This window comes from Oryctolagus cuniculus, chromosome 14 (genome assembly GCF_964237555.1).
Source record: "Oryctolagus cuniculus chromosome 14, mOryCun1.1, whole genome shotgun sequence".
In the NCBI taxonomy this organism is placed as follows: domain Eukaryota; kingdom Metazoa; phylum Chordata; class Mammalia; order Lagomorpha; family Leporidae; genus Oryctolagus; species Oryctolagus cuniculus.
Window position 1 is genome coordinate 57,752,063 of NC_091445.1, and position 25,688 is coordinate 57,777,750.

At 41.2% G+C, this 25,688-nt stretch overlaps 2 protein-coding genes across 7 annotated transcripts in view; one reads left to right on the top strand and one right to left on the bottom strand.

The window, feature by feature from the left end:
- Positions 1-165, bottom strand: part of DROSHA (drosha ribonuclease III) — a 135,207-nt gene extending 135,042 nt beyond the window's left edge. For 3 of the 4 annotated variants that reach the window (XM_008262093.4, XM_008262092.4, XM_002714097.5), the window contains exon 1: positions 26-163. The gene's annotated coding sequence lies outside the window, so the exon portion shown is untranslated. Of the gene's footprint in view, positions 1-25 lie in introns of all 4 variants that reach the window. The other variant, XM_008262091.4, reaches the window with a different exon arrangement.
- Positions 166-314: 149 nt separating this feature from the next.
- On the top strand, positions 315-23,854 carry C14H5orf22 (chromosome 14 C5orf22 homolog). Of its 3 annotated transcripts, XR_011381986.1 has the most exons (11): positions 322-503; positions 1,628-1,773; positions 2,835-2,984; positions 6,674-7,100; positions 10,026-10,088; positions 10,333-10,454; positions 11,771-11,832; positions 12,332-12,376; positions 13,506-13,572; positions 15,079-15,218; positions 21,372-23,854. XR_011381986.1 is itself a non-coding variant. In XM_070056614.1 (9 exons), exons 1-9 carry the CDS (start codon positions 423-425, stop codon positions 21,502-21,504), a joined length of 1,329 nt encoding a protein of 442 aa, XP_069912715.1. In that variant the 5' UTR covers positions 315-422; the 3' UTR covers positions 21,505-23,854. The 3 variants fall into 3 exon arrangements, 1 of the variants encoding a protein (XP_069912715.1); XR_011381987.1 differs by lacking the exon at positions 12,332-12,376; XM_070056614.1 differs by lacking the exons at positions 11,771-11,832; positions 12,332-12,376 and having other exon boundaries at positions 315-503.
- Positions 23,855-25,688: the final 1,834 nt, after the last annotated feature.

A 25,688-nucleotide genomic window follows, 5' to 3' on the forward strand; every position in this document is an offset into this window, starting at 1 on the left:
AACACCCACAAGGTGTCCCTTTTACCTACGAAGTGTTCTCAGGTCCCGAGATCGCCGCCAGAGCAAAGACAGGTTAACACTGCAGCCGCCAAGACAGTGGCGCCGCCCGCGCCTCCGGAACAGGAAACCGAGGGAATTAAAAACCAAGCCTGAGAAAGCCGGACCGAGGGAGGGAAAACCCCGTCGGCTCGCCGCAGCCCTTGTGTGCGCTGATTGGCGCGTCGACGAGAACGATCGAACTGTAGACCAATCGGCTACGTCGATCCCTCCGGAGCCCACCCCCATCCTCTACATCCTCCTATCCGAAAGCGCAACCGGGTGAGCGCGCGTTTCCGCCCGGAGAGGGCGGTGGTGGCGCGGCTCGGGCTCTCGTGGGTACTCACGGGGTTCCTGGGACTCGGGACTCCTTGGGGCACGAAAATATGACTGCCAGCGACGGAGAGCGCGCTCGCCTCCGCCGCTACGCGGAGCTACCTGTGTGGGTGGTGGAGGAGCATCAGGAGGTGAGCGGGCTGCTGTGGGGCTGTGAGGAGCTGAGGCTCACGGGCCCGGGAGACGCTGCAGCCGTAGAGTCGGAGGCCAGAGAAATAACCACGGTCTATCTGCCCCAATTCCGTTGTTGTGAGGAAAAACTCCGAAATGGCTCTCTTGAAAGAGTAGAAGCGTTTATGGGGCGTTTACCCCGATTTGCTCCAAATCCCACAGCTAGCAACTAGTGAGGTGGGGATTCGAACCCGAACAGGCGGACTACAGAGCCCCGATCCCCTTAACGCGCAGTTAACGCAGGTTTCTGATCGTCTCCTGGCATCTCCGCCACTGCCTTGCTGTGGACCAGGGACGCTTTATGCTGAGGATGTGGGCTCCAGCCTGTGAGGTGGGGACAGCCATCAGGGCTTTCAGGGGTATTGTTGGGTAAGTAGGTACTGAAGCACGGTGCTCCTGATTTATCAGCGCTAAAAGCTGTTCCCATTTTTACGACTGCGCTGCTTTAAGTTGGTGATTTACTCTAGACTTCGAAGACATTTGTTGAGAAGTAGTATCTATAGGCCGTGGAGGTTGTCTGGATATAAGAGGAAGAGGGATTTGCTGAGGGAGAAAGTTAAGAGAACAAAAAAGTTGGGTTTCTCAGAACCTGGACCTGAGAGAAAGAGAAAGTGTAGGTGAGATGATGCTTTCAGACTCGGTGTTACGCCTGGGACTGTGGAAGGTGTAAGAGGAGAAAGAGCCTTCCAGATCACCTGGGCCAGCCCTGCTACTTTAAAGATACCAAGAAGACCTGGGGGCCTCCTGTTCTGTACACAGTTAAGGCTAGAATGGGCATTCACCAGCAGTTGGTTCCTGAGCCCTAGTCGCCCTTTCCCGCATTACGCCTTGCCCTTGAGATAGGGTCAGGAATGCATCCAGAGGTGCCAGGTGCGGGCGGGAAGTTCTGAGGGAAAAAATCGAGCTTGAATCATCATCTGAACCCTCCTGCAGTAAGCGCGTTTTGTATGTTTCCCACTTTTTAACAACTCCTTATGCCTCAAATGTGTGCCACTGTGTTTAGCAATGTGTTTCACTTTGCACTTGAGTGTATATGCTCATGATTTCAGTGTCAATTCTGAGTGTGTGTTTACGTCTTTTACAGGTTCTGCCTTTTATATACCGGGCCATAGGCTCAAAGCATCTTCCTGCCAAGGATATAAGTTTTTTACATTTTGACTCCCATCCAGACCTTCTCATTCCTGTGAATATGCCAGCAGACACAGTGTTTGATAAGGAAACACTCTTTGAGTAATACTTTGATTTTACTAATGATCTTTTATGTGTTTGAAATACAATTTTTAGTAGATGATAAGCAATTAAGGGGAATAGACTTTGCTATTTTGTTTGCTTTTTTCCTTTTTTATTTTATTTAGAATAATGTATTGACTAACTTTTAAAGAAATTCTTTATTTACATTTTCATTGAAAGACATTCTATCCACTGCTTCACCCCATAAATGCCCACAACAGCTGGGGATGGGCCAGGACAAAGTCAGAAGCTGGAAACTCTCCACATAAATGACAGGAGCGCAAGTTCTTAAGCCATCCCTGCTGTCTCCCAGGGTGCACATCAGCAGGAAGCTGGAATCCAGAACAGAGCCCGTTCTCAAACCCGGGCACTGTGATATAGGATGTAGGCATCTCAAGTAGTATCTCAACCACTATATCAAATACCTATGCTGACAAACACTTTCCTTAAAGAAACAGATAGAAGATATTTTATGTGTGATGGCCCTGTGGTTATATATTAGAACTACTTAACTCGGCCCTTGTAATATGAAAGCAATCATAGATACTGTAAACAAATGACATTAGCCATGTTACAATAAAACTTTATTTACAAAAATAGCCCAGCTAACATTTACTAATCTCTTGTTTCAAGTAGAACACAGTAGGAAAGACTTTTTGAACATGTGTTATGGCATAGCAAGCTAAGCATCCAACACCAGCACCCCATGTGAGTGCTGGTTAAAGTCCCAGCATCTCCACTTCTGATCCAGCTCCCTGCTAATGCACCTGGGAGAGCAGCAGAAGATGGCCCATGTACTTGACACCCATGTGGGAGACCCAGATAGAGTTGCAGTCTCCTGGCTTGGACCTGGGCATTGCTGCCATTTGGGGTGTTAGCCAGCAGATGGAAGATCGCTCTGTCTTTTCTATATCTCTGCAACTCTGCCTGAAAAGATCTGAGGAGCCTCCTAAGAAACTGCTCTTTGAGACCTGTTATCTTAAAATATGGTATGGATGAAATAATATTTGGGAGAAAAATAACACTCACTAATAGTTTTAATGTTTCTATTTCTTTCCTAGAGAACTAAGTATTGAAAACTGGATTATGCCTGCAGTTTATGCTGGCCATTTTTCCCACGTTGTATGGCTTCATCCCACATGGGCTCAGCAAATGAGAGAAGGAAAACACCACTTTTTAGTGGGCAAAGACACTTCTACTACAACAATCAGGTAATATCCTCAAATTTTTGTGTGTGAAAGGGGTGAATGCTTCTATCTTATTTTGGATCCTTTTATCTCTAAACACAAATGAGAACTGATTAAACCTCAACTACTCCAAAAAGAGTTCTCAAAACACCAAGAATAGTTTTAAGTCTCCTGACCTCTTTCATGCTGCATTTTATTTTGTTGCTGGTCAGATTGCCTTTTGAATTTTAGGATCTTCATGCTCTGGAATTTGGGCTTTATTGATGATCAGCTGCATTGAATCACTGAAGTTTGTTACAGATTTATATATCTACTGTTATATTTTACTGTTTCCTTCCAATGTAACTATTGTCTGTTGAATCTGACATTTAAAGATTTATATATTTGAGAGGCAGAGTTACTGAGAGACAGAGAGAAAGGTCTTCATCCACTGGTTTACTCCCAAAATGACCACAACAGCTAGAGCTGGACCAATCTGAATTCAGGAGCCATGAGCGTCCAGGTATCCCACACAGGTGCAGGGGCCCAAGCCCTTGGGCCATCCTCTGCTGCTTTCCCAGACACATTAGCAGGGTACTGAAGCAGAATTGGAGCAGCTGGAACTCAGACACACTCCAGCATGGGATGTCAGCATTGCAAGCCACTGCTTAACCTGCTCCACCGTAATGCCGGCCATTATTTTGGTTTGCTTTGGGTTGGTTTTTTTATGGTTTTTTTTGTTTGTTTGTTTGTTTGTTTGTGTTTTTATTTAAGATTATTTATTCGTTTGAAAATCAGAGTCACTCAGAGAGAGAAGGAGAGGCAGAGAGAGAGAGAGAGGTCGGTCTTCCATCCACTGGTTCGCTCCCCAGTTGGCTGCAACAGCCAGAGCTGCACCATTCCGAAGCCAGGAGCCAAGAGCTTCCTCCGGGTCTTACCATGTGGGTGTAAGGGCCCAAGGACTTGGGCCATCTTCTACTGCTTTCCCAGGCCATAGCAGAGAGCTAGATCGGAAGTGGAGCAGCTGGGATTCAAACCTGTGCCCATATGGGATACCAGTGCTGTAGTTGGCAGCTTTAGCTGCTATGCCACAGCACAGGCCCCTGTTTGTTTTAGTAAGTCTTATTTGTTTTAATAAGTTTAATGGCTGAATGAGTTATTTAATGGTTGAATGAGTTATATGAGCTTTAATATTATTGATTTGATTAGTTTTAGGTGATTAATGTAAATTAAATTGCAGTATCATCTGACTTGAGTTATATGCACAGCTATTTTTGTTGTGTAAGACATTTAACCAATGTTCTCTGTGCTTTTTAGATACTGTATTACCTTTAGAAAGAGTATATTCTTGACTTTCTAAGTTCTTTTTGTGATGGTATAAATATTTTAAATCATGTGACTATAGCTTTCTAGAACCTGAAGGATAGTGGGATGAAATGGTAATGCATTAAAAATGAAATGCAGGGGCCTATGTCATGGCATTGTGGGTTAAGCCATCACCTGTGATGCCAGCATCCCATATGAGCACTGGATCATGTCCCAGCTGCTTCACTTCCAGTCCAATTCCCTGAAAATGGCCTGGGAAAAGAGGCAGAAGATAGCCCAAGTGTTTAGGCCCCTGCCACCATCACCCACATGGGAGACCCAGATAAAGCTCCTGGCTCCTGACTCCGCCCTAACCGGTGTGGCCATCTGGGGAATAAACCTGCAGATAGAAGATTCTCTCCCTCTCTCTCTTTCTGTCCGTTTCTCTGTAACTGTAACTTTCAAATACGTAAATAAATCTCTTTAAAAGTGAAAAAAATGGGCCAGCGCTACGGCGCTGGCAGCGCCAGCATCCCATATGGGCACCAGACCTCTCTCTCTCTCTGGCACTACCATTTTCTGTAACTCTCTTTTAAATAAAATAAAATAAAATAATTCATTTTTAAAAAGTGGAAAAAAAATCTTGAAAATTAAACTGTTTACTTCTAATTTGTCCATATGATATAATTAACGTATAGAACAAGTGTGTGTTCTTTTTTTTTTTTTTTTTTTGACAGGCAGAGTTAGACAGTGAGAGAGAGAGACAGAGAGACATTTGGTTCACCCCCCAAATGGCTGCTATGGCCGGTGCGCTGTGCCGATCTGAAGCCAGGAGCCAGGTGCTTCCTCGTGGTCTCTCATTTGGGTGCAGGGCCCAAGCACTTGGGCCATCCTCCACTGCCTTCCCAGGCTGGAAGAAGAGCAACCAGGACAGAACCGGCGTCCCAACCAGGACTAGAACCTGGAGTACCAGCGCCGCAGGCAGAAGATTAGCCTAGTGAGCTGTGGCACTGACCTTCATTTATTTTTGTTGTGATGTATTTATTTAGGATATAGTTCAAAAAGGGATAATTACAATTAAACGTATAATAAATATTGTACATAATACTGAAAAAGTGGTTTTTATCAATACTTCAGTCAGTAGACTTCAATTAACCTGCAAAATCAAATAATTTTTTGCAGTCTGACACAGACATTTAAAATAGTACTTGGAAGATTTTTATTATCTCATGATTATAGTAAATCCTGCAATAAAAATTCGTGGCACAGACGCATAGAGGTATGCAGTCAGATTGTGTAGTTTTGTATAGGAAAAAAAGTAAAATTTCCATTATTAAAAAGAATGGAAACTTAGATTGGGGTAAATAGCCTTTGTCTTTATTAGAATGGTACAGTTTTTAATGATTTTTTTAAAGATTTTACTTATTTATTTTAAATAATTACAGAGAGAGGGAAGAGAGAAAGAGAGGTCTTCCATCTGTTGTTTTACTCCCCAAATGCCTGCAGTGGCCAGGACTGGGCCAGGCTGAGGCCAGGAGCCAGGAGTTTCATCCAGGTTTCCCATGTGGGTACAGGGGTCCAAGCACTTGGGCCATCCTCTGCTGCTTTCTAGCAGGGAGTTGGATTGGAAATGGAGAAGCCAGGACTCGAACTGGCACCCATATGGGATACTGACCTGCAAACAGAAGTGCTGGCCCCCAGTTTTTAATAATCTTATTCAGGAGTGGGTATTGTGGTACAGTGAGTTAAGCTATCACTTGTGACTCCTGCATCCTTTATTAGGGTGCTAGTTTGAGCCCCAGCTACCACACTTCTGATACAGCTTCTTGCTAGTGCATCCTGGGAGGTAATGGATATTGGCTCAAGTACAGGGACTCTGCCAACTGCGCGGGAAACCTAAGTGGAATTCTGGGCTCCTCGGATGCCAGTGTTGCAAGCGGCAACTTAACCCACTGTACCACAATGCCAGTTTCTTGCTAATGTTGAAGTTCAGTGCACACAAGCCTATTGGTAACTCTACAATGTAGGAAGCTCTAGTTCCTTAAGTCTTTTTTCTCCACCATCTCTAGGTGGTCCTCTTAGTCAGCCTTGTCATTTCCATATTCATGTCCCAGTCAGCAGGGAAGGGCAGCAGAGCAAGGCTTTGCATTCTTTTCTGCCTTTACAACGATTAGCCAGAACTTACTCAGGTGGCCATGTGTTGCTGCAAGGTAGACTATGACATGCAGTCTTTACTTGGGACAGTAAAGAATTTGAGGAATTCTTTGCCCAGCTAAGAATTTGAGGAATAGTATTTCTACAAAACAGGAAATGCAAGTATTAAAGACAGTCTCGGTTTTTGTTATACATGTCCTTAAATTTTTATAGTGCCGTAGTGAAATGTCAGTTAATTTGTCCATTCTTTAAAATAGTTTTTTCCTCTGAACCAGGGTTACAAGTACTGATCATTACTTCCTCAGTGATGGCCTCTATGTACCCGAAGACCAGCTAGAGAACCAGAAGCCTTTAAGACTGGATGTAATTATGATGAAACCTAATAAACTCTGTAGCAAACAAGAAGAAAATGCTGCAGTGTGTTCTGCCAAGAAGCCAAAACTGGCACTGGAAGGTGCAGAAAACACTGCCTCTGGTACTTGCGACTCTTCTGCAGATGGACTGGGGAAAGACCCAGGGACACAGAGAAGCTGCCAGTCTTGCCTGGAGCTGTCATGTGTGTGTTCTGAAAGTCAGGCCTGCCAGAGTACCGTCAGCACTGGGGAAGTTCTGGAAATTTTGGAGAAAGGAGATGGATTTGTTTTAGATATTGACTTGGATTTTTTTTCCGTTAAGAATCCCTTCAAAGAAATGTTCACTCAGGTATATACATTTTTAAAATAATAGATCTTGAGAATTGTATGACATTTTTCTAGCTTAGGGATCAGCAAACTTTCTTCAAGGGCCATAAAGTAATTGTTTAATACATGATGGCTACATTCTCTGCAACATATGTTCTTTTTTTTATGTTTTTTAGCCTTTTAAAATTATGTATACTGGCCAGCGCCGCGGCCCACTAGGCTAATCCTCCACCTGTGGCACTGGCACTCCGGGTTCTAGTCCCGGTTGGGGCGCCGGTTATGTCCTGGTTGCTCCTTTTCCAGTCCAGCTCTCTGCTGTGGCCCGGGAAGGCAGTGGAGGATGGCCCAAGTGCTTGGGCCCTACACCCGCCACCTGGCTCCTGGCTTCGGATCGGCGCAGTGTACCAACCGTGGTGGCCATTTGGGGGGTGAACCAATGGAAGAAAGACCTTTCTCTCTGTCTCTCTCACTGTCTAACTCTGCCTGTCCAAAAAAAAAAGGATGTATACCATTCTTACCTTGAGTGCCATACAAAAGCAGGTCATTGACCCTGGGTTGCTGACCCCTGCTGTCCATAGTCTTCATTATTTTATACTTCTTAATGGGGTTATTATTTACATAGGTAGTTTAAAAAATGGGATTAAGTAGTACAAGAAAGTATATACACTGAAAAAAATCACATACTTACCCTGTCCATTCCTTCAGATTCTTCAGAAACAAATACTCTGGCTAGTTTATTGTATATCCTTCTAGAGATATTCTATGTATCTAAAATTCTCTATGACAGATTTTTCCTTAAAACAATGAAGTCCCTGATTTCACATGTCACTGTATGTAGTTAATGATGCAGGGTTGTGATCCTTAAGCTAAGTACTTCACCTGATCTTAAGTATAAATTACTACACAATATTATTATGTGTATATCTGATATAGGACTGTGCATTTAACAAATTTTATTTGATAAATTCATGATCCAAATGAGCATTCCTAGGTGCATTTTTTAAAATATTTTTTAATTTATTTATTTGAGAGGTAAAGTCAGAAAGTTCTTCCATCCACTGGTTCCCTCCCCCAGATGGCACAATAGCCAATCCAAAGCCTTGAGCCAGCCAGGAGCTTCTTCCAGGTCTCCCACATTGGTGCAGGGGCCATCTTCTACTGCTTTTCCAGACCATAGCAGAGGGCTGGATTGGAAGCAAAGCAGCCAGGACAAGAACCAGTGCCCGTATGGGATGACAGCACCACAGGCGGAGGCTTAGCCTACTGTGCCACAGCACCTGCCCTCCTAGGTGCATTTTAGACACACACATAACAGCTTACTTTAATAACATGAGAGAAGTTCTTCCAAATCTTTTCTTTCTGGTATTCAAATTGACTGTGTTCATTATTAGATTCATTATGATGGTTATGATGACGTACTTTATGAACCTAATTCTATGGTGGTTATGATGATGTTGTACTTTATGATCCTGATTCTATGGATATATATAAAATGCAAAAAATTCTACTAGGTACTAATTTAGAAGAGGTAAGAGGTAGGGATTTAGTGTAATCTGCAGCAGGAATCTGGGACCTAAAGAGACTTTAGTTGTTATCAGGAAACCTAGGAATGCAGAGGTTTTTGCATCCTTTATACCCTTTGGTACTATGAAACTTCCTGAAAAGAACATTATACTTTGTAAGAGTTTTATACTTTATAATTCAAAACTATTATTTTTTAATATAAAGAAAGATAGTTTACCCTTTTTTTAGAGCATGCTTATAAGTTAGTTAGGTTCTCTTTGCTACTTCCGCTTACTAACTGTATGATCTTGGGATCTTAAGAAAGCTACTTAACCTTTCTGATGTGCAATTTCTTCAAGTATGAGATTAGAATAATAATCATACCCAATTTAGGATTGTTATAATCTGTGCTTAATAAATTTTAGCTATCGGGGGCCGGCATTGTGGCATAATGAGTTAAGCTGCTGCATACAACACCAGCATCCCATATGGGCACAGGTTCAAATCCAGGCTGCTCCACTTCTAATCCAGCTCCCTGTTAGTGCTCCTGGGAAAACAGTAGAAGATGGCCCAAGTGCTCAGGTCCTTGCACTCACATGGGAGACCCGGATGAATGAAGCCCCTGGCTCCTGTTTTTGGACTGACCCATTTCCGGCCGTTGTAGCCATTTGTGGAGTGAGCCAGCAGATAGACAGTTGATCTCTCTTCCAATCTGTCAGTCTCTCCTCCCCTTTCCCTTTACTCCCCCTCTGCAGCTTTCAAATAAATAAAATAAATCTTTAAAAATAAATAAATACATTTTAACTCTTGGATAGAACCTCTTCCTCACAATACTCCAAAACGAGATTATTGGGAGTGGATTGAACCCACATATGTAATGGAGCTATGTGGTAGTGCTGAACAAGGCAGGACTTTCTGCGAAGCCTGCATAAGCAGGAATCTTTCCTTCCATTACATGGAGCCTCTAACTGAGGTCATAAGTCTCAGCCACTTTGCCTCCACTATTGCCTTTGTACTCCAGGTTCTCTTTTGATGTTAAAAAAAAAAAAAATGACTGCAAAATGAACATGGAGATTTGTTTAGTTTTCATTATAAAATATACATATATTTCCTAAAAACAGCTAGAATCTGTTTAGGTCCTAGGATGTAGCCATTATAAAGTGGGATATTATTGGAAATATTTTCACATCATGACCAGCTACCTACCTAGTTGTCTTCAACAGCTGATTTTTATACATTATTGTCTTTCCCAGCTGGATGGTGTTTCCCTGAAGAAATTATATTTACAGTGGAAATCTAAAATATATATTGATTCTCCCAGGCAAATCTTTAAATAATAATCCAAGATATTCTTTATCACAGGCAAGGCTATCTTTCACTTTAAGCATATTATTTTTAAAAATTTAGCTTTTTTCTTGATATATAGATTTGTTTTCTTTTCTAGGAAGAATACAAAATCTTGCAAGAGCTATACAATTTTAAAAGGCCTGGTGCCAACCTGTCAGAGGTATTTCCATTTATTTCTTTGAGTTTTATGCAAAGTAAATCATTATCTGCTAATATATTACAGCTTATTAGAGTTATTTCAAAGGACTGTCCAAATTGTATGTGTGTGTGTTTGGTGTGTTTTTGTGTCGCTGTGTTTATCAGTGAAGCCCAGAGTTAATACCTGACAATCATGTTTTAGTGTGATATTGCTTGGTTGTTTTTGAAAGAATACCTATATAATCTTAGCTTTCATCTGTGTACAGGAAGATTTGGTAGATATTGTTGATACTCGAATTCACCAATTAGAAGACTTAGAGGCTACTTTTGCTGATTTGTGTGATGGTGATAATGAAGAAACAGTACAAAGATGGGCTTCAAATCCTGGGTAAGACCCTTGCATGTTTTCCCCCAACTTTATTAGCTTTCAGTACTAAGTATACTCCTAAATTTGCTATAAAAATTGCTTTGTTAAAATTGGTGTTAAATTTCAAATGGATTTACTATCAATAGTTAGCATTTATTTTTTCCTCTGTGCCCTCTGTCTATAAAATTTTTCCTTACATTATCTCATTTATTCCTCAACAACAACCTTATGGTTTTATTATTTTATGTACATTTAGTAGATGTGAAGGAAAAAGCACAGAGATTAAGTATGTCACTCATAATAAGTAGTCATGCTTTCAGTTGTCATTCAATAGCTACCCCTAAATATAAAATAATAAGCTAGTCTTTCAAAGGATTAAAGATGAATATATAGATAGTCCCTGGTATATAAAAAGTAAGAAAAAATTTTCAAAAGAAAAGTAATTGCCTTGACAAATAAATTATAATATGGAAATTAATCTCCTTTTAAGAATAATGCAACTACTGATAGAAGAGCTTATTTTCAAAGCATTCATGACATGAGGAAACAGGATTTGGATGCTCAGTTCTTCATCAGGTCAATTACTTGACCGATTCTTTCATTGTTAACATAGCATGAAAGTAGAAAGAGAAAATTTCTTTTAGAGTGAAAACCATTGGTATTAAAGCTGGCATGAAAGAATATATTAATGTTAATATTGTAGTTAGTTTTCTTTAAAATAATTCTATAGATTATGTAAACTCAGAAGGCCAGAAAACTAAAATAAAATAGTCAAACTCTTTGTCTCCTTGAACATAGAAAGACCACAACTAGTTTGTTTGTTTGTTTGTTTGCTTTTTGACAGGCAGAGTTAGACAGTGAGAGAGAGAGAGACAGAGAGAAAGGTCTTCCTTCCGTTGCCTCACCCCCGAAATGGCCGCTTGGGCCGGCGCGCTGCGCTCATCCAAAGCCAGGAGCCAGGTGCTTCCTCCTGGTCTCCCATGCAGGTGCAGGGCCCAAGGACTTGGGCCATCCTCCACTGCCTTCCCAGACCACAGCAGAGAGCTGGACTGGAAGAGGAGCAACCGAGATAGAATCCGGTGCCCCAACCAGGACTAGAACCCGGGGTGCCAGCACTGCATGCGGAGGATTAGCCAAGTGAGCCACGGCACCAGCCCACAACTATTTTAAAATTGATCTCCCACAAACCTAACTAATGATTCTCTACAGTGTAAACAGAAGGAAGAAATCAGCTGTAAGACAACAATAAAAAATATGAAGTTAAAATCACAATACTTTAGACAAAAATTAATGGCCACTAAAATTTTTCATGTTAGTTATTGAAAACAATTCATCAGGTCTCCAGTAGATTACAGAGAAAATTGGAACAGCCTTTGGAGAGGAATCATGTGGCTAAAAGGTAAAGTGTATGAGTGAGAAATACCTTCTTTTGCTATGTGCATATTATCACCTTTTCAAAATATGCTTTGTAATTTCAGCTCAAAAATTTCAGAAACATCTGTGGTTTTTAAATATCATAAACTTTATTATCACCATGGAAAACAGTGGTATGGAAGAATGACTGATAATAATTTGTTCACATTAGTGAATGTTGGCCAGGTACAGTTCATAATCTTTCTTTTTGGTGTAGGGAGCTAGTTCTAAAAATGATACCCTCTTTTTTGAAATTATGATGGAAGAAGGAGATACAAGTCACAGGACATGAATGTTCCTAGAAATATTAAAAAGAATCCACCATTTCAAGATTTCATGAAGCCTTAAGCCAAGTTTTAAATGTAATAACAACAGAATAGGCCTGGAAACCTTACAGTCCTGAATGTAGCCCGGAGACAGGGCCACCTTGCACTGTAACCTAGGTGCCTGTTGAACATGCCCAGTTATCTCATCATCTCCTGCAGGTAGTTCCACCACAAACAGGAAGATATGTTAAGACTGCAACAGTGGTGAGTTTATATTGTCTCTGAAATTGGAAGGAGAAAGAGCAACACAAAGGAAAATTAAGTGAGACAGTAAGAAAAGTCCCCTCCAATCAGCTATCACTCTGGGGGTAGGAGTGTTCACTGTGCCTAAGGAAGTGAAGTGGTGGTTAAGGTTCAGAAGCCCAAGGAAGGAATAATAGGGCAACTAGACAGACAGGTCTTTGTGTCTTCTTGGTTCCCCCCCCCGCCAACAAATTAGTGGATATTGGTGGAGAAGGCATTAAAATACCACGAACATTAGTCAGTTTATCAGAGATTCCAAAGACTTCTACCTAAATTAAGTAACTTGAAAGTACCACTATTACTGTATTAGATAGAATGGAATTTTTCTGATTATAATTATATATTGATATACATTGCTCTCATTTATCTTTAACTTTTGAGAAATAGTGTTTTTCATCACAGTATGCTAAAGGCACTTGATTTTCCTGCTGACCAAAATAGTTTTTAAGTGCAGGCCTTCTGACACAGCAGGTTAAGCTGCCACCTGCATGCCGGCATCCCGTATCAGAAGACAAATTCAAATTCCTGACTACTAGGATTCCAATCCAGCTCTGTGCTGACGTGCCTGAGAAGGCAGCAGATGATGGCCCACATATCTGGGGCCCCTAAACCCGTGTGGGAGACCCAAGTGGAGCTGTCCAGGCTCCAAGCTTTGGCCTGGCCTGGCCCAGCACTTGTTGTTGGCAGCTATCTGGGGAATGAATCAGAGGATCCAAGATCTCTTTCCCCGCCCCCACCCCAGCCCTCCCCCACCACCACCACAACTCTCCCTTGCCTCCTCTCCCTATCAATCTGCGTTTCACATAAATAAAATCTTTTTTAAGAAATAATTTTTAATATAAGAGCTTCTCATTTCTAGAGAAGAAAACATCATTTTCTTCAGTGATTGTTTTCAACTTTTAACACAATCTGCAATTTTTTACATAAGAAAATGGTAGGGAACATTTATAACAGCTTTATTTTTCATTTCCCAATCACCATATGAAACGTTCCGAATGGTAAATGTTAAGTATAATGTGTTACTTTGCTATCGTAATTTTAGTTTAAGTGGTTGTGATGTTTGATTGAATAGGGTGGTTTTTTTTTCCAGAATGGGATCACTAGTTCCACTTGTACAGAGTTTAAAAAAACGAATGGAAGTGCCTGACTATGAAATGGTAAATATTTTTATATTAAGTTATGTAAAATTGACCCATTTTATATAAAGGCAGTTTTCTGAGTAGAAAACTTTGCTTTTGTAAAGATGGTTTGTTTTATTTGTATTTCTCTGAAGTCTAAATGAATTCTTAAGAAAAAGCATAAGTGAAAAACACATACTTTTAGAAGCCAGAATACGGTTAACTATGACATATTTGAGTTCCAGCTTTCAAAACAAAAGTTGCAAAATGACAGCCTGTGAGCGACTTGTAGCTTTCAAATTTCTTTGGTAGTAAAACTGAAACACCACTCATTTAAAATTAAAACACATATGTAGATACCAATAGGTTGTCATTATACATAAAGGATACATTAGAAAACAACAGATAAGCTAGGAGGAAAACTCCTGTAGCTCCTCAAAGCTTTGAATATAGTATGGGTGCATATTTAAAAAGTAAATAAAATAATATGTTAAAAGAAAGGGTAGAATAAGAATATTATGTAAAATTTGGCATCAACATTTTAGGATCTAGGTGAAATGGATAATTTGCCAGAAAATGTGAATTAAGATTGACTTAAGTACAAGCAGAGGAACTAAGTAAATCAACAGTCATAAGAATTTTAAATTATAGAAATAGTTGAAGAATTATTCCTTAAAAAGACATTGGACCCAGACAGGTGTATAGGCCAGTTTTTCCAAATTTTCAGAGAGTGGGAAATTTCTGTGACACAGAAACTATTGAGAGGAGCTTGTATTTCAAAATGCCTTGCAGTTAGGAGCCTGTGCAACTTCAAGGTACCAGGATTTAATTCCCAGCCCTGGCTCCCGACTCCAGCTCCCTGGCAATACACACCTTAGGAGGCAGCAGTGATGGCACAAGTATTTGGGTTCCCACCACTGATAGGACAGACTTGGATTGTTTTCTTGGCTGCAGCTTTAGCATCAGCCATTGTAAACATTTGGGCCATTAACCAGCCCATGAAAGTGCTCGTTCGCTCACATGCTCTCTCTCTCTCTCTCTCTCTCTCTCTTCTTTGCAAATAAAAATTTTAAGAAAACCTATTAAGGAAAAAAAAAAGTCACAATCCATAAAAACATTTAAAAATTAACATCTGTCAGGGCCATCATTATACAGCAGCATGTTAGCCTACGGCTGTAATGCTGGCATCCCATTTGGTGCTAGTTCGAGTCCCCAATGCTCTGCTTCCAATCCAGCTCCCTGCTAATATCCCCAGTCCAACTCTCTGCAGTGGGAGATGACACAAGTACTTGGGATGGAATATTCCAAATGGAGTTCCAGGCTCCTGGCTTCAGCCTGACTTCACCTGGCCATTGCAGCCATTTGGGGAGTAAACCAGCAGATGGAAGACTTCTCTTTCTCTGTCATTCCCTCTCCTTAGCTCTGCCTTTCAAATAAATAAATAATGTTTTTTAAAAAATTAGCATTGTTAACAAAGCCATTGATGATTAAAGAATCAAGTACAACATAGTCTTATAGTGTAATTTTTAATTGTGCTATTTTCAGGTTCACCAGGCTGGTCTGACCTGTGATTATTCAGAACTTCCTCACCATATCAGCACAGAACAAGAAATAGAGTATCTTATTCAATCTGTACATTATTTCCTGAAAAATCTACCAAAACCTACTCTTGTGACTATTGCAAGGTAAGTGTGGTAGGGTAAATTATGGTTTCCACTGATGTCTACATCCTCCACCTGCGGCGCCGGCACTCCGAGTTCTAGCCCCGGTTGGGGTGCCGGATTCTGTCCCGGTTGTTCCTCTTCCAGTCCAGCTCTCTGCTGTGGTCTGGGAAGGCAGTGGAGGATGGCCCAAGTATTTGGGCCTTGCACCCACATGGGAGACCAGGAGGAAGCACCTGGCTCCTGGCACAGCGTCGGCCGTAGTGGCCATTTGGGGGGGTGAACCAATGGAAGGAAGACCTTTCTCCCTGTCTCTCTCTCTCATTGTCTAACTCTGCCTGTCAAAAAAAAAAAAAAAAAAAAAAAGTCTACATCCTAATGTCTAATGTCTGGAACCTTAAATATGTTGCAGAAGGGACTCTGAAGCATGATTAACTCAAGAATTTCTAGGTGGGGGGATTTTCCAGGTAGGCCTGGTACACAAGGCCTTTATGGGAGGAAATCCACAGAATCCAAGTAAGAGAGAACTTGGAAGGTTGGAAGGTGCTACACTCCTGGCTTTGAGGATGGACAAAGTGGCCACAAGCTAAGGAATGCAGACAGCCTCTAGAAACTAGTAAAGGCCAAGAAACAAATCTCCTAGACCCAAAGAAGGAGTGCAGCCTCACTTGCACATTCATTTTAGAACTTCCAACCTCCAAAATTATAAGCTAATTAATGTGTATTATTTTAAACCACTGAATTTGTGGTAGTCTTTTACAGTAACAATAGGAAACAGAATGTCTGTAGGTGAATTTCATGTTTGCTGGTACTGTGATACTACATTTTTTTACTCATCTAGAAATTCAGATATTGTATTTTTTTTCCTATAAGTGATGGTAAGCAAACCACATACTTGTCTTTTTGTTTTGTTTTGTTTTGTTTTGTTTTGACAGGCAGAGTGGACAGTGAGAGAGAGAGGGACAGAGAGAAAGGTCTTCCTTTTGCCGTTGGTTCACCCTCCAAAGGCCACCGCGGCCGGCACACTGCGGCTGGCACATCACGCTGATCCGAAGCCAGGAGCCAGGTACTTCTCCTGGTCTCCCATGGGGTGCAGGGCCCAAGCACTTGGGCCATCTTCCACTGCACTCCCTGGCCACAGCAGAGAGCTGGCCTTGAAGAGGGACAACCGGGACAGAATCTGGTGCCCCGACCAGGACTAGAACCTGGTGTGCCGGCGCCGCTAGGTGGAGGATTAGCCTATTGAGCCGCAGCACCGGCTATACTTGTCCTTAAAATTGGTGGTATTCAGATGAATATAAGAATTCTCGGCCAGCACCGTGGCTCACTAGGCTAATCCTCCGCCTTGTGGCGCCGGCACACCGGGTTCAAGTCCCGGTTGGGGAGCCGGATTCTGTCCCGGTTGCCCCTCTTCCAGGCCAGCCCTCTGCTGTGGCCCGGGAGTGCAGTGGAGGATGGCCCAGGTGCTTGGGCCCTGCACCCCATGGGAGACCAGGAAAAGCACCTGGCTCCTGGCTCCTGCCATCGGATCAGCGCGGTGCGCCGGCCGCGGCGGCCATTGGAGGGTGAACCAACGGCAAAGGAAGACCTTTCTCTCTGTCTCTCTCTCTCACTGTCCACTCTGCCTGTCCAAAAAAAAAAAAAAAAAAAAAGCTCATTTCTGTGTCCTACATGTCTTAAATTTGAGCATAACTGCTGAATAGTTATAATTTAATAATTTATTTCCTATATTAATCTCTGATCTGGATTTGTATAGAAATAAAAAGTTCTAAAATAAGTACTTTAAGTATTCAGGCTAATAACTATATAGTAATATATGACAAATATTTTTTTTTTTTTTTTTTTTTTTTTTTTTTTGACAGGCAGAGTGGACAGTGAGAGAGAGAGACAGAGAGAGAAAGGTCTTCCTTTGCCGTTGGTTCACCCTCCAATGGCCGCCGCTGCAGCCGGCGCACCGCACTGATCCTGGCAGGAGCCAGGAGCCAGGTGCTTTTCCTGGTCTCCCATGGGGTGCAGGGCCCAAGCACCTGGGCCATCCTCCACTGCACTTCCTGGCCATAGCAGAGAGCTGGCCTGGAAGAGGGGCAACCGGGACAGAATCCGGCGCCCCAACCGGGACTAGAACCCGGTGTGCCGGCGCCGCAAGGTGGAGGATTAGCCTATTGAGCCACGGCGCCGGCTCGACAAATATTTTATAATATCTTTTTGTCAATCCTGAAACAAAACTCATGGATAATATAACCCATCTACTCATATAATGTAAAGATTTATAGATTATATATGTAATACATAGGTAATATAACCTACCTTTCCACATAATTTATATATATGTATGTATATGTATACACACAAAATGTCAGTGACTATAACATAAGGGAAAAATGAAAGTGATTTTTACATGTCTTTCTTTTTTAAAAACTTATTTATTTATTATTTGAAAGGCAGAGTTACAGAGAGGCAGAGGCAAAGAGAGAGAGGGAGAAAAGGGGTCTTCTGTCCACTGGTTTACTCCCCAAATGGCTGCAACAACTGGAGATGGGCCAATCCAAAACCAGGAGCCAGTAGCTTTTCTGAGTCTCCTATGTGGGTGCTTGGGCCCAAGGACTTGGACCATCTTCCTGGTTTCCCAGACCATAGCAGAGTGCTGGTTGGAAAGTGGAGCAGCCAGGATTCAAACCAGCACTCAAATGGAATGTCAGCACTTGCAGCTTTACCAACCGTGCCACAGCGCTGGCCCTGATTTACATATCTTTACTAAGAGTCACTAAACAGAGCAGTTACAAATACAGATACCCATGTGTTCTATTGGCCAAATACCACAAAAAGCACTGCCAAAATGACATGATTTTTCCAGTCATTGCACAACCTGTTAGTAAAGGTCTGAACTTAAGTCCAGTCTTTCTCAATTCATAGAGTAGTTATGGCAAATTTAATTCATACTTAGGCCATTTTCAAAAATACTTTGTACATAAGGCCGGCGCCGGGGCTCAGTAGGCTAATCCTCCGCCTTGCGGCGCCGGCACACTGGGTTCTAGTCCAATTGGGGCGCCAGATTCTGTCCCGGTTGCCCCTCTTCAAGGCCAGCTCTCTGCTGTGGCCAGGTAGTGCAGTGGAGGATGGCCCAAGTCCTTAGGCCCTGCACTCGCATGGGAGACCAGGAGAAGCACCTGGCTCCTGGCTTCGGATCAGTGCGATGCGCTGGCTGCAGCGCGCCAGCCACAGCGGCCATTGGAGGGTGAACCAACGGCAAAAGAAGACCTTTCTCTCTGTCTCTCTCTCTCTCACATTGTCCACTCTGCCTGTCAAAAAATAAAATAAATAAATCAAAATAAAAAATACTTTGTACGTAAAAGAATGTTAAATTCTAGGCCCAAGAAATTAAAAACTAGTTGTTCACTTGTTTTGTAATTTTTTTATTCTTAATATATATTTAGTTTTATTTAAGGTGTAGAAGTTTCATGTATTTCATTAGGAACATTGTGATACTTGCCACCCTACCCTCCCTCCCACCCATGCACTAACCCTTCTTCCTCCTCCCTCCTATTCCTTCTCAATTTTTACAAAGATCTATTTTCAGTTTACTTTATACCCATAAGGTTAATCCTACACTAAGTAAAGAGTTCAACAAATAGTATGAAGAAAAACACACTGTCTCTCAGCAGTCAAGACAAGAGCTATAAATAATCATCAAATCTCAAAATGTTGATTACACTCCTATACATTACATTTCAGGTATTCTATTAGTTTTTTTTTCCAAAAACCTTTTATTTAAGGTATACAAACCATGCAATTCATAAATACAAATTGAGGAACATAGTGATTCTTCCCAACCTACCCGTATTCCCACCCTTCTCTCTCCTCCCTCTCCCATTCCCATTCCTATTTTTTACTAAGATCTATTTTCAATTAACTTTATGCACATAAGATTAACCCTACGCTAAGTAAAGAGTTCAACAAATAGTATGAAAAAAAAGAAAACTGTTCCTCAACAGTCAAGACAAGTGCTATTCAAAGTCGTTGCATCTCAAAATGTCAATTTCAGTTCTATAGATAACATTTTAGGTACTCTGTTAGTTACCACAAATCAGGGAGAACATATGTTATTTGTCCTTTTGGGACTGGCTTATTTCACTAAGTATAATGTTTTCCAGTTGCATCCATTTTGTTGCAAATGACAGGATTTCTTTTTTTTTTTTTGGCATTCTGTAATAGTCTGTGGTGTACATATCCCATAATTTCTTTATCCAGTCTTCAGTTGATGGGTATTTGCATTGATTCCATCTCTTAGCTATTGTGAACTTAGCTGCAGTAAACATGGGGGCATAAATAACTCTTTCTTATGCTGATTTCATTTCATTTGGGTGCATTCCCGGGGGGGGGGGGGGGGGGGGGATGGCTGGGTCATATGGTAGGTCTGTATTCAGGTTCCTGAGGTATCTCCATACTGCTTGCCACAGTGGCTTTCCCAGTTTACATTCCCACCAACAGTGGATTGGGGTGCCTTTTTCCCTACTTCCTTGCCAGCATTTGTTATTTGTCGATTTCTCTATGAAAGCCATTCTTATGAGGATGAGGTGAAACATCATTGTGGTTTTGATTTGCATTTCCCTGATGGCTAGTGATCCGGAGCACTTTTTCATGTGTCTGTTGGCCATTTGGATCTCCTCTTTTGAAGAATGCCTGTTTAAGTCCTTTGCCCATTTCTTAACTGGATTGTTTATTTTGTTGTTGTTGAGTGTCTTGAGCGCTTTATATAGGTACACTTGTGAGAGTATTCCATGGACTTTGGAAGGTATGGAGGACCCAGAAGAGTGAGTCATATTGCAGGACTATCCTGCAGGTTGCAAGCATTCTAGCATCCCAGGCTTCTTGTCCCAGACCCTTTATGTCAGTAGCATTCACAAAGTCATTGTAACAATCAAAAATGTCTCTATAGAGTCCCATGATTCCTCTGGCGGGGGGGGGTAACTCACATGAAGCACCATTCTTCTTATGTTTTTAAGAAATCAGAAATCTTTTAAAAGCATTAAGAGTGCCTTTATTTGTTAAAGCTTATAAATTAAGCTTTTAAATATGACACTTTAAGAAAGAACATAAAGAAAGCCAAAAAAAAGAAAAAAAAATATGACACTTTAAAGTAGATCTTTATCCATATGTCTATGCTTGTATGTATATATATATACGTACACTAAATTATCAGACTAATGTTGCACTTTATATTTTGTATGTCTTAATTGTTTATATTAATCTTAGAAATATCCCAGTCACCAGAGAATCAAATGAATTTGTCAGAAATCTTTAGATCTGAAACACTTGTGCTAAGTAGTAGGCTAGATAACTAATTGCAATTCCTTCTCTAAAGATTCTTTGCCATTCTTCTCAGTCCATCCTATCCTAAAGGGCTTTCCTTGCTCTAATCTGGAATCAGGAGACACTGATCAAATCAGTTCACATCTTAATCCAGCTGTAATTGGCAGTGACATTGTAACTGCCCCAGTGCGTCTCAAATTATATTTGGTGAGTTCTAGAAAGACTCAAAATCCAAGTTCCTGGCCCACCCTACCTTGCTGTTTTCTCCTTCATGCTACTGTGGAAACTGATACCAACACCAGCACATCCCCATGTTTCATATTGGTCCAAGCTATGGATCCTCCGCACTTGGGTAGTTAACATTGTTTTTAGAAGTAGAATGCATTTATGGATTGGAAAACTTCTACCCTAGTCATTGCTTACCCTAGCATACACATATAAAAAAAATAAGAAAGATACTCAGCCAATGCCTCTAAGATTAAAAAAATCCTTACTCCCAGTGGCATCTCTCTTTTGAGGAAACAGTAGTCTAGCACCTAAGCACTGAGACTCATGCCTCATGCTTTTGAACACATCACCAACACTTAGCAGCTCTGTGACCTTGCGTATGTTAATCTTTGTTTCAGTTTCCTTTAAAGAAGTAGTGACTGTTTCTATTTAAAAGAGTTGCTGAGAAAATCAAAGAACATAATTCACATAAAATGCCTGACCTAGGGTAACATTTTAGTAGCTTTCAACTTTTATTATTCTAAAACTCAACATTCATTTCTGTTTTATGTTGACATCAATACAGACAAGTTTTTCTTCACAGCGTAGTATGATTTTTCTCCTACTTAAGTGTATTTTTCTCCTTTCTCTTGGCTCCAGGTCAAGTCTGGATGATTACTGTCCTTCTGAGCAAGTCGACGCCATTCAAGAAAAGGTCCTCAGCATGCTGCGCGCCCTCTATGGCACTCTGGACGTCCACCTGCAGTACTCTGCAGGGTCCTCTCCGTCCTGAAACACAGCAGTGGGCTCCTCTTTCATCTTGGTCTAGTGACAGGGTTTTCATTAACTTACTTACAAATTAGTCTTCCAGGGAATATTTTTTCTATTAACTTGCAGTTGAAATTTTTCAGATATTTTGAATTTCCAAACAAATATCAGTTATTGAATGAATGCTGGTGTAATTTTTAGGCAGCAAGTCTACCATGCCCAGTTGATGGAACTATGTATCTTTCTTCCTCTCCATCCATCCTGTTGTTGTCTTTGTTTTTGTGAATTTTATTTTCCTTTTAACCCCCTGGGCCCACTGGACTGTTTGAGATTCGCTCATCTGTTCATTCATTTTCTCACTGATAGTTACTGAGCACTTTACATGTGGCAGCATTATTAAATCCTGGGGGTGTGGTAATGAACAGAATAGACAAGGCCCCAATCCTTTTGGGAGAGACAGATGAAAAACTATGGCTTCTGAGAAGTGTTAGGAAGAAAGAACAACCACAAACATGTCTTAGCCATGCTCTTAGGACTCAGGGTACCCTGGCCTTACAGGAAAGAACATTCACAAAAGCTACTACCAGAAGAACCTTGCCACCCCATGGAAATGTTGCAGGAAGTCTACCTTTCCAAGGCTGCTGGGATTTGGCCTCCTGCCAGATGCTTTTCAACATTGTTAGTATTGAAGAGGTCTGGTTGAGTAAACTTGACCAAACAAAAATTAACCTTTGGAGCGGGGTTTTTGGCTAATCAGAAAAGCCCTTTAGGTGATCCTTGTGGGCGTCAGTTAGCATTCTAGTCCCTAAGTACCACTAGATTGGCTGCCTGGATTGATAAATTGTTCAGTAAACCTACTTCTGATGCAGATATTAAGAAAAAAAGTTAAACCTTTACTTCCGACCTGCAATAGATACACAGGGACATAACTGTCTTCCACTAGCCTCCTTGTGCCTAACACTGTCTTCCGGAATCACTCCAGATCATGAAACTTTTACTTTTCTCCATTTACTAAAGTCATCCACTCTTAGATATCCCTTTTGTTCCATAATCGTTTTGTTTTTTTTTTTTTTTTAATTCCAAAATCTGGAAACCTTGGAAACATTTCTAGTCTGAAGCATTTCTTTTTTCTTTCTTTTTTTTTTAAGATTTATTTATTTATTTGAAAAGCAGAGTTACAGAGTATCAGAGAGAGAGAAATCTTCCATCCACTGGTTCACTCCCCAAATGGCCACAACAGCAAGAACTGCACTGATCCAAAGCCAGGAGCTTCCTCCGGTTTTCCCATGCGGGTGCAAGGGCCCAAGGACTTGGGCCATCTTTTACTGCTTTCCCAGGCCATAGCGGAGAGCTGAATTGGAAGTAGAGCAGCCAGGTCTCAAACCGGCGCCCATATGGGACGCCGGCACTGCAGGTGGTGGATTTTACCCACAACACCACAGCACCAATCCCTCCATAATCATTTTTAACTACCTACTTGATTTCTTTTCCTTTAAGAGACAGCATTGCATGAAAAAAGAAAACAAACACCATCACTCCTCAGTCCTAACTCAGAGCTTTCATTTTTGCATGTAATCGTCAGGCCTCATCCACATCCATACCTACAGAGTTGCATGTAACTAAACGAAGAGTGTTACCTAACTCTGTGGCTAAGACCCAAGAACATAGTGCATTGTCACTCAGTAGATGGTACCAGACCCCACTTTTCCAATGATTCTGTTTTCCAGTTTCTTACCACCACGTTAGCTTCCAGAGTCTAATACTGTGGATGCTTATTTGTATTGTGAAAAGGAAAGCAAACTGATTTAGCTTTCCAGCCAGTTTGGCTAAACATTATGTACCAAAAAGATTTATATTCTCTGTAAAAATCAGAGCTTTGCAACATTGTGTTTATTTATATTGAAATTTTTCTGTTGGAATTCTGCAAGTAGATATCACTTTTATTTATGAGTAAATTATTTTGTGCACTAAAAGAAATTAAAAGGTATGTTTTTGAAGTTTTAAAGATGTTAAATACAGCTATGGTACTAATTTATTGTATGTCAGTGTGTTGATGGCATTGATTTTGAGTCTAGTTTACTGGTATTATGATTCCCATGAATTCTGATTGTTTTAACTCAGGTTAAATAAAAGAGCATCAGCTTTGTTTGTGGTAGCAATCAGGTGTTGAATGCTTATGCTTTAAGACTGTATCTGAGGAGTAAAATTGAGTCTACTTACTGCATAGAAACAGTTTAATAAATTACCTCTCTATATATCCAAATAGAAAGATGCTTATCAAGCTATCCTTCATTTGTGTTTTGAGTACCAGTGAGGGACATGAATATTGTTTTGGGTTATGTACAAATACCATTAAAGCTTGGGATTTTAAGTTCTGTCTTTGGTAATACTCTTTTTTTTTTTTTTTTTTTAAGATTTATTTTATTTATTTGAAAGAGTTACACAGAGAAAGGAGAGGCAGAGAGAGAGAGAAGTCTTCCATCCGCTCGTTCACCCAATCAGGAGCCAGGAGCTTCTTCCAGATCTCCCCATGCCGGGGCAGGGGCCCAAGAACTTGGGCCATTTTCTACTGCTTTCCCAGGCCATAGCAGAGAGCTGAATCAGAAGTGGGGCAGCCAGGACTTGAACCGGTGCCCATGTAGGATGCCGGCACTTCAGGCCAGGGCGTTAACCCACTGTGCCACAGCACCGACCACAATAATACTCGGCTGCAGTTTTATATCTCTTTATGTACTGTAGATTCTCTCAAAGCTATTAGTCAATGTAGAAAATGTTTGAGGCTTCTGGGATGTGATGGCAAAAGAAAATACACAGACAAGGTAAAAACTGAGTATCACACATACCCAAGGCAGAGCACATAACCAAATTGAACCAAAAGGTAGAGGGTGGGAGGGGGTGGGGAAGCAAAATACAAAAGAGTAGTAGTAAAAAAAAAATGAGATGTCTTCCTATTTGTGATAAAGATAAACAGGAAAGATAAATGAGAAGCTAAAAAGATTGGTTACCTACTCAGTGTAGCAAGGAGAAGGGGGAAACCAGAGCAGGTAGTAATGAGGAGGAAGTGACACTCCATGTACTTCTCCAAGTACAGCTTTGTGTGTATTCTGACCATTAGAACCACAGAGCTGTTTAACACATCCAACAAAAATAAATACAGAAATCAACCAAGATGGGAGAACTCTTTCTGGAATACAAATAGGAATAAATTAATTATTGAACAAATGACTAACTTAACCATACTGAATGGAATGAGGAGTGAGGAACCTAAGTAAATGGAAAACAGTATTTTGACCTGAGACTGAAAAGGTAAAGACATAAGGAACTGTTTGCAAGTACTATACTATAGTTAATAAGTCTTTCTTATAAAGGATATGGATTAGCAATTTGGTAACTACTTCATGTCTATACTAGTATTGAACAAATATATTGTGTGTAAGAGCCATGTTTCTCATTCTCAAATAAATGTTACAAATAAGAAAAGGGGTGGCTACAAGGAACTTTGTGTTGAATTGCAGTCAGAGGTCATCTGTTGGACCATGGTTTTAAATATGTATCTAGTACATACATTTAGATGTGTGTGCATACACAGGGTAATGTACATATGCTGCTCCTCCGCACGCGGAGGAGCCGCACCGGACCGGGCGCTTGTTGTTCCCTTTTTTTACAAGTCCTTTCTATAGTAAAGTAAGAATAAGTAAACAGCAAACTCCCAAAGCAAGAATGAGTAGAGAGAAATGAGAAAGAACGAAGCAACGAACTTCCCCGCGAACTCTCCAACGCACTCTCCAACCAACCCACACCACCATGCCGTCTCTCTCCTCCTATATAGTCCTCTCCACCAATCCCAACTCGGCTGCCCACACGCCGAGCACGCCGCTCTCCTCCAATCAGGAGCAGCTCCTGCAGCTTGTCAAGTTGGTGAGAGACAGCTGGGTAGAAGCTGTTTACTTCTCTCCCAGCGCCATATTGTGGGAGAGCAGATGCATAGAATAAATCTTAATTCCAGTAACAGTATAGTCCGAATTGCTCCCCACATACATACATAAATGCCTTAACTCAGCCTAAGGGAGCCTAGAAGCGATGATACTCCCAAGAGCAGCAAGCACATGTGGGTCATAGCTCTTGGACTGTAACTGCCATTCTCCAATAAAAGGAACCAGTGGAAAAATCAAAATGAGCCTGGAATAACTTGTTGCACCAAAAAATAAG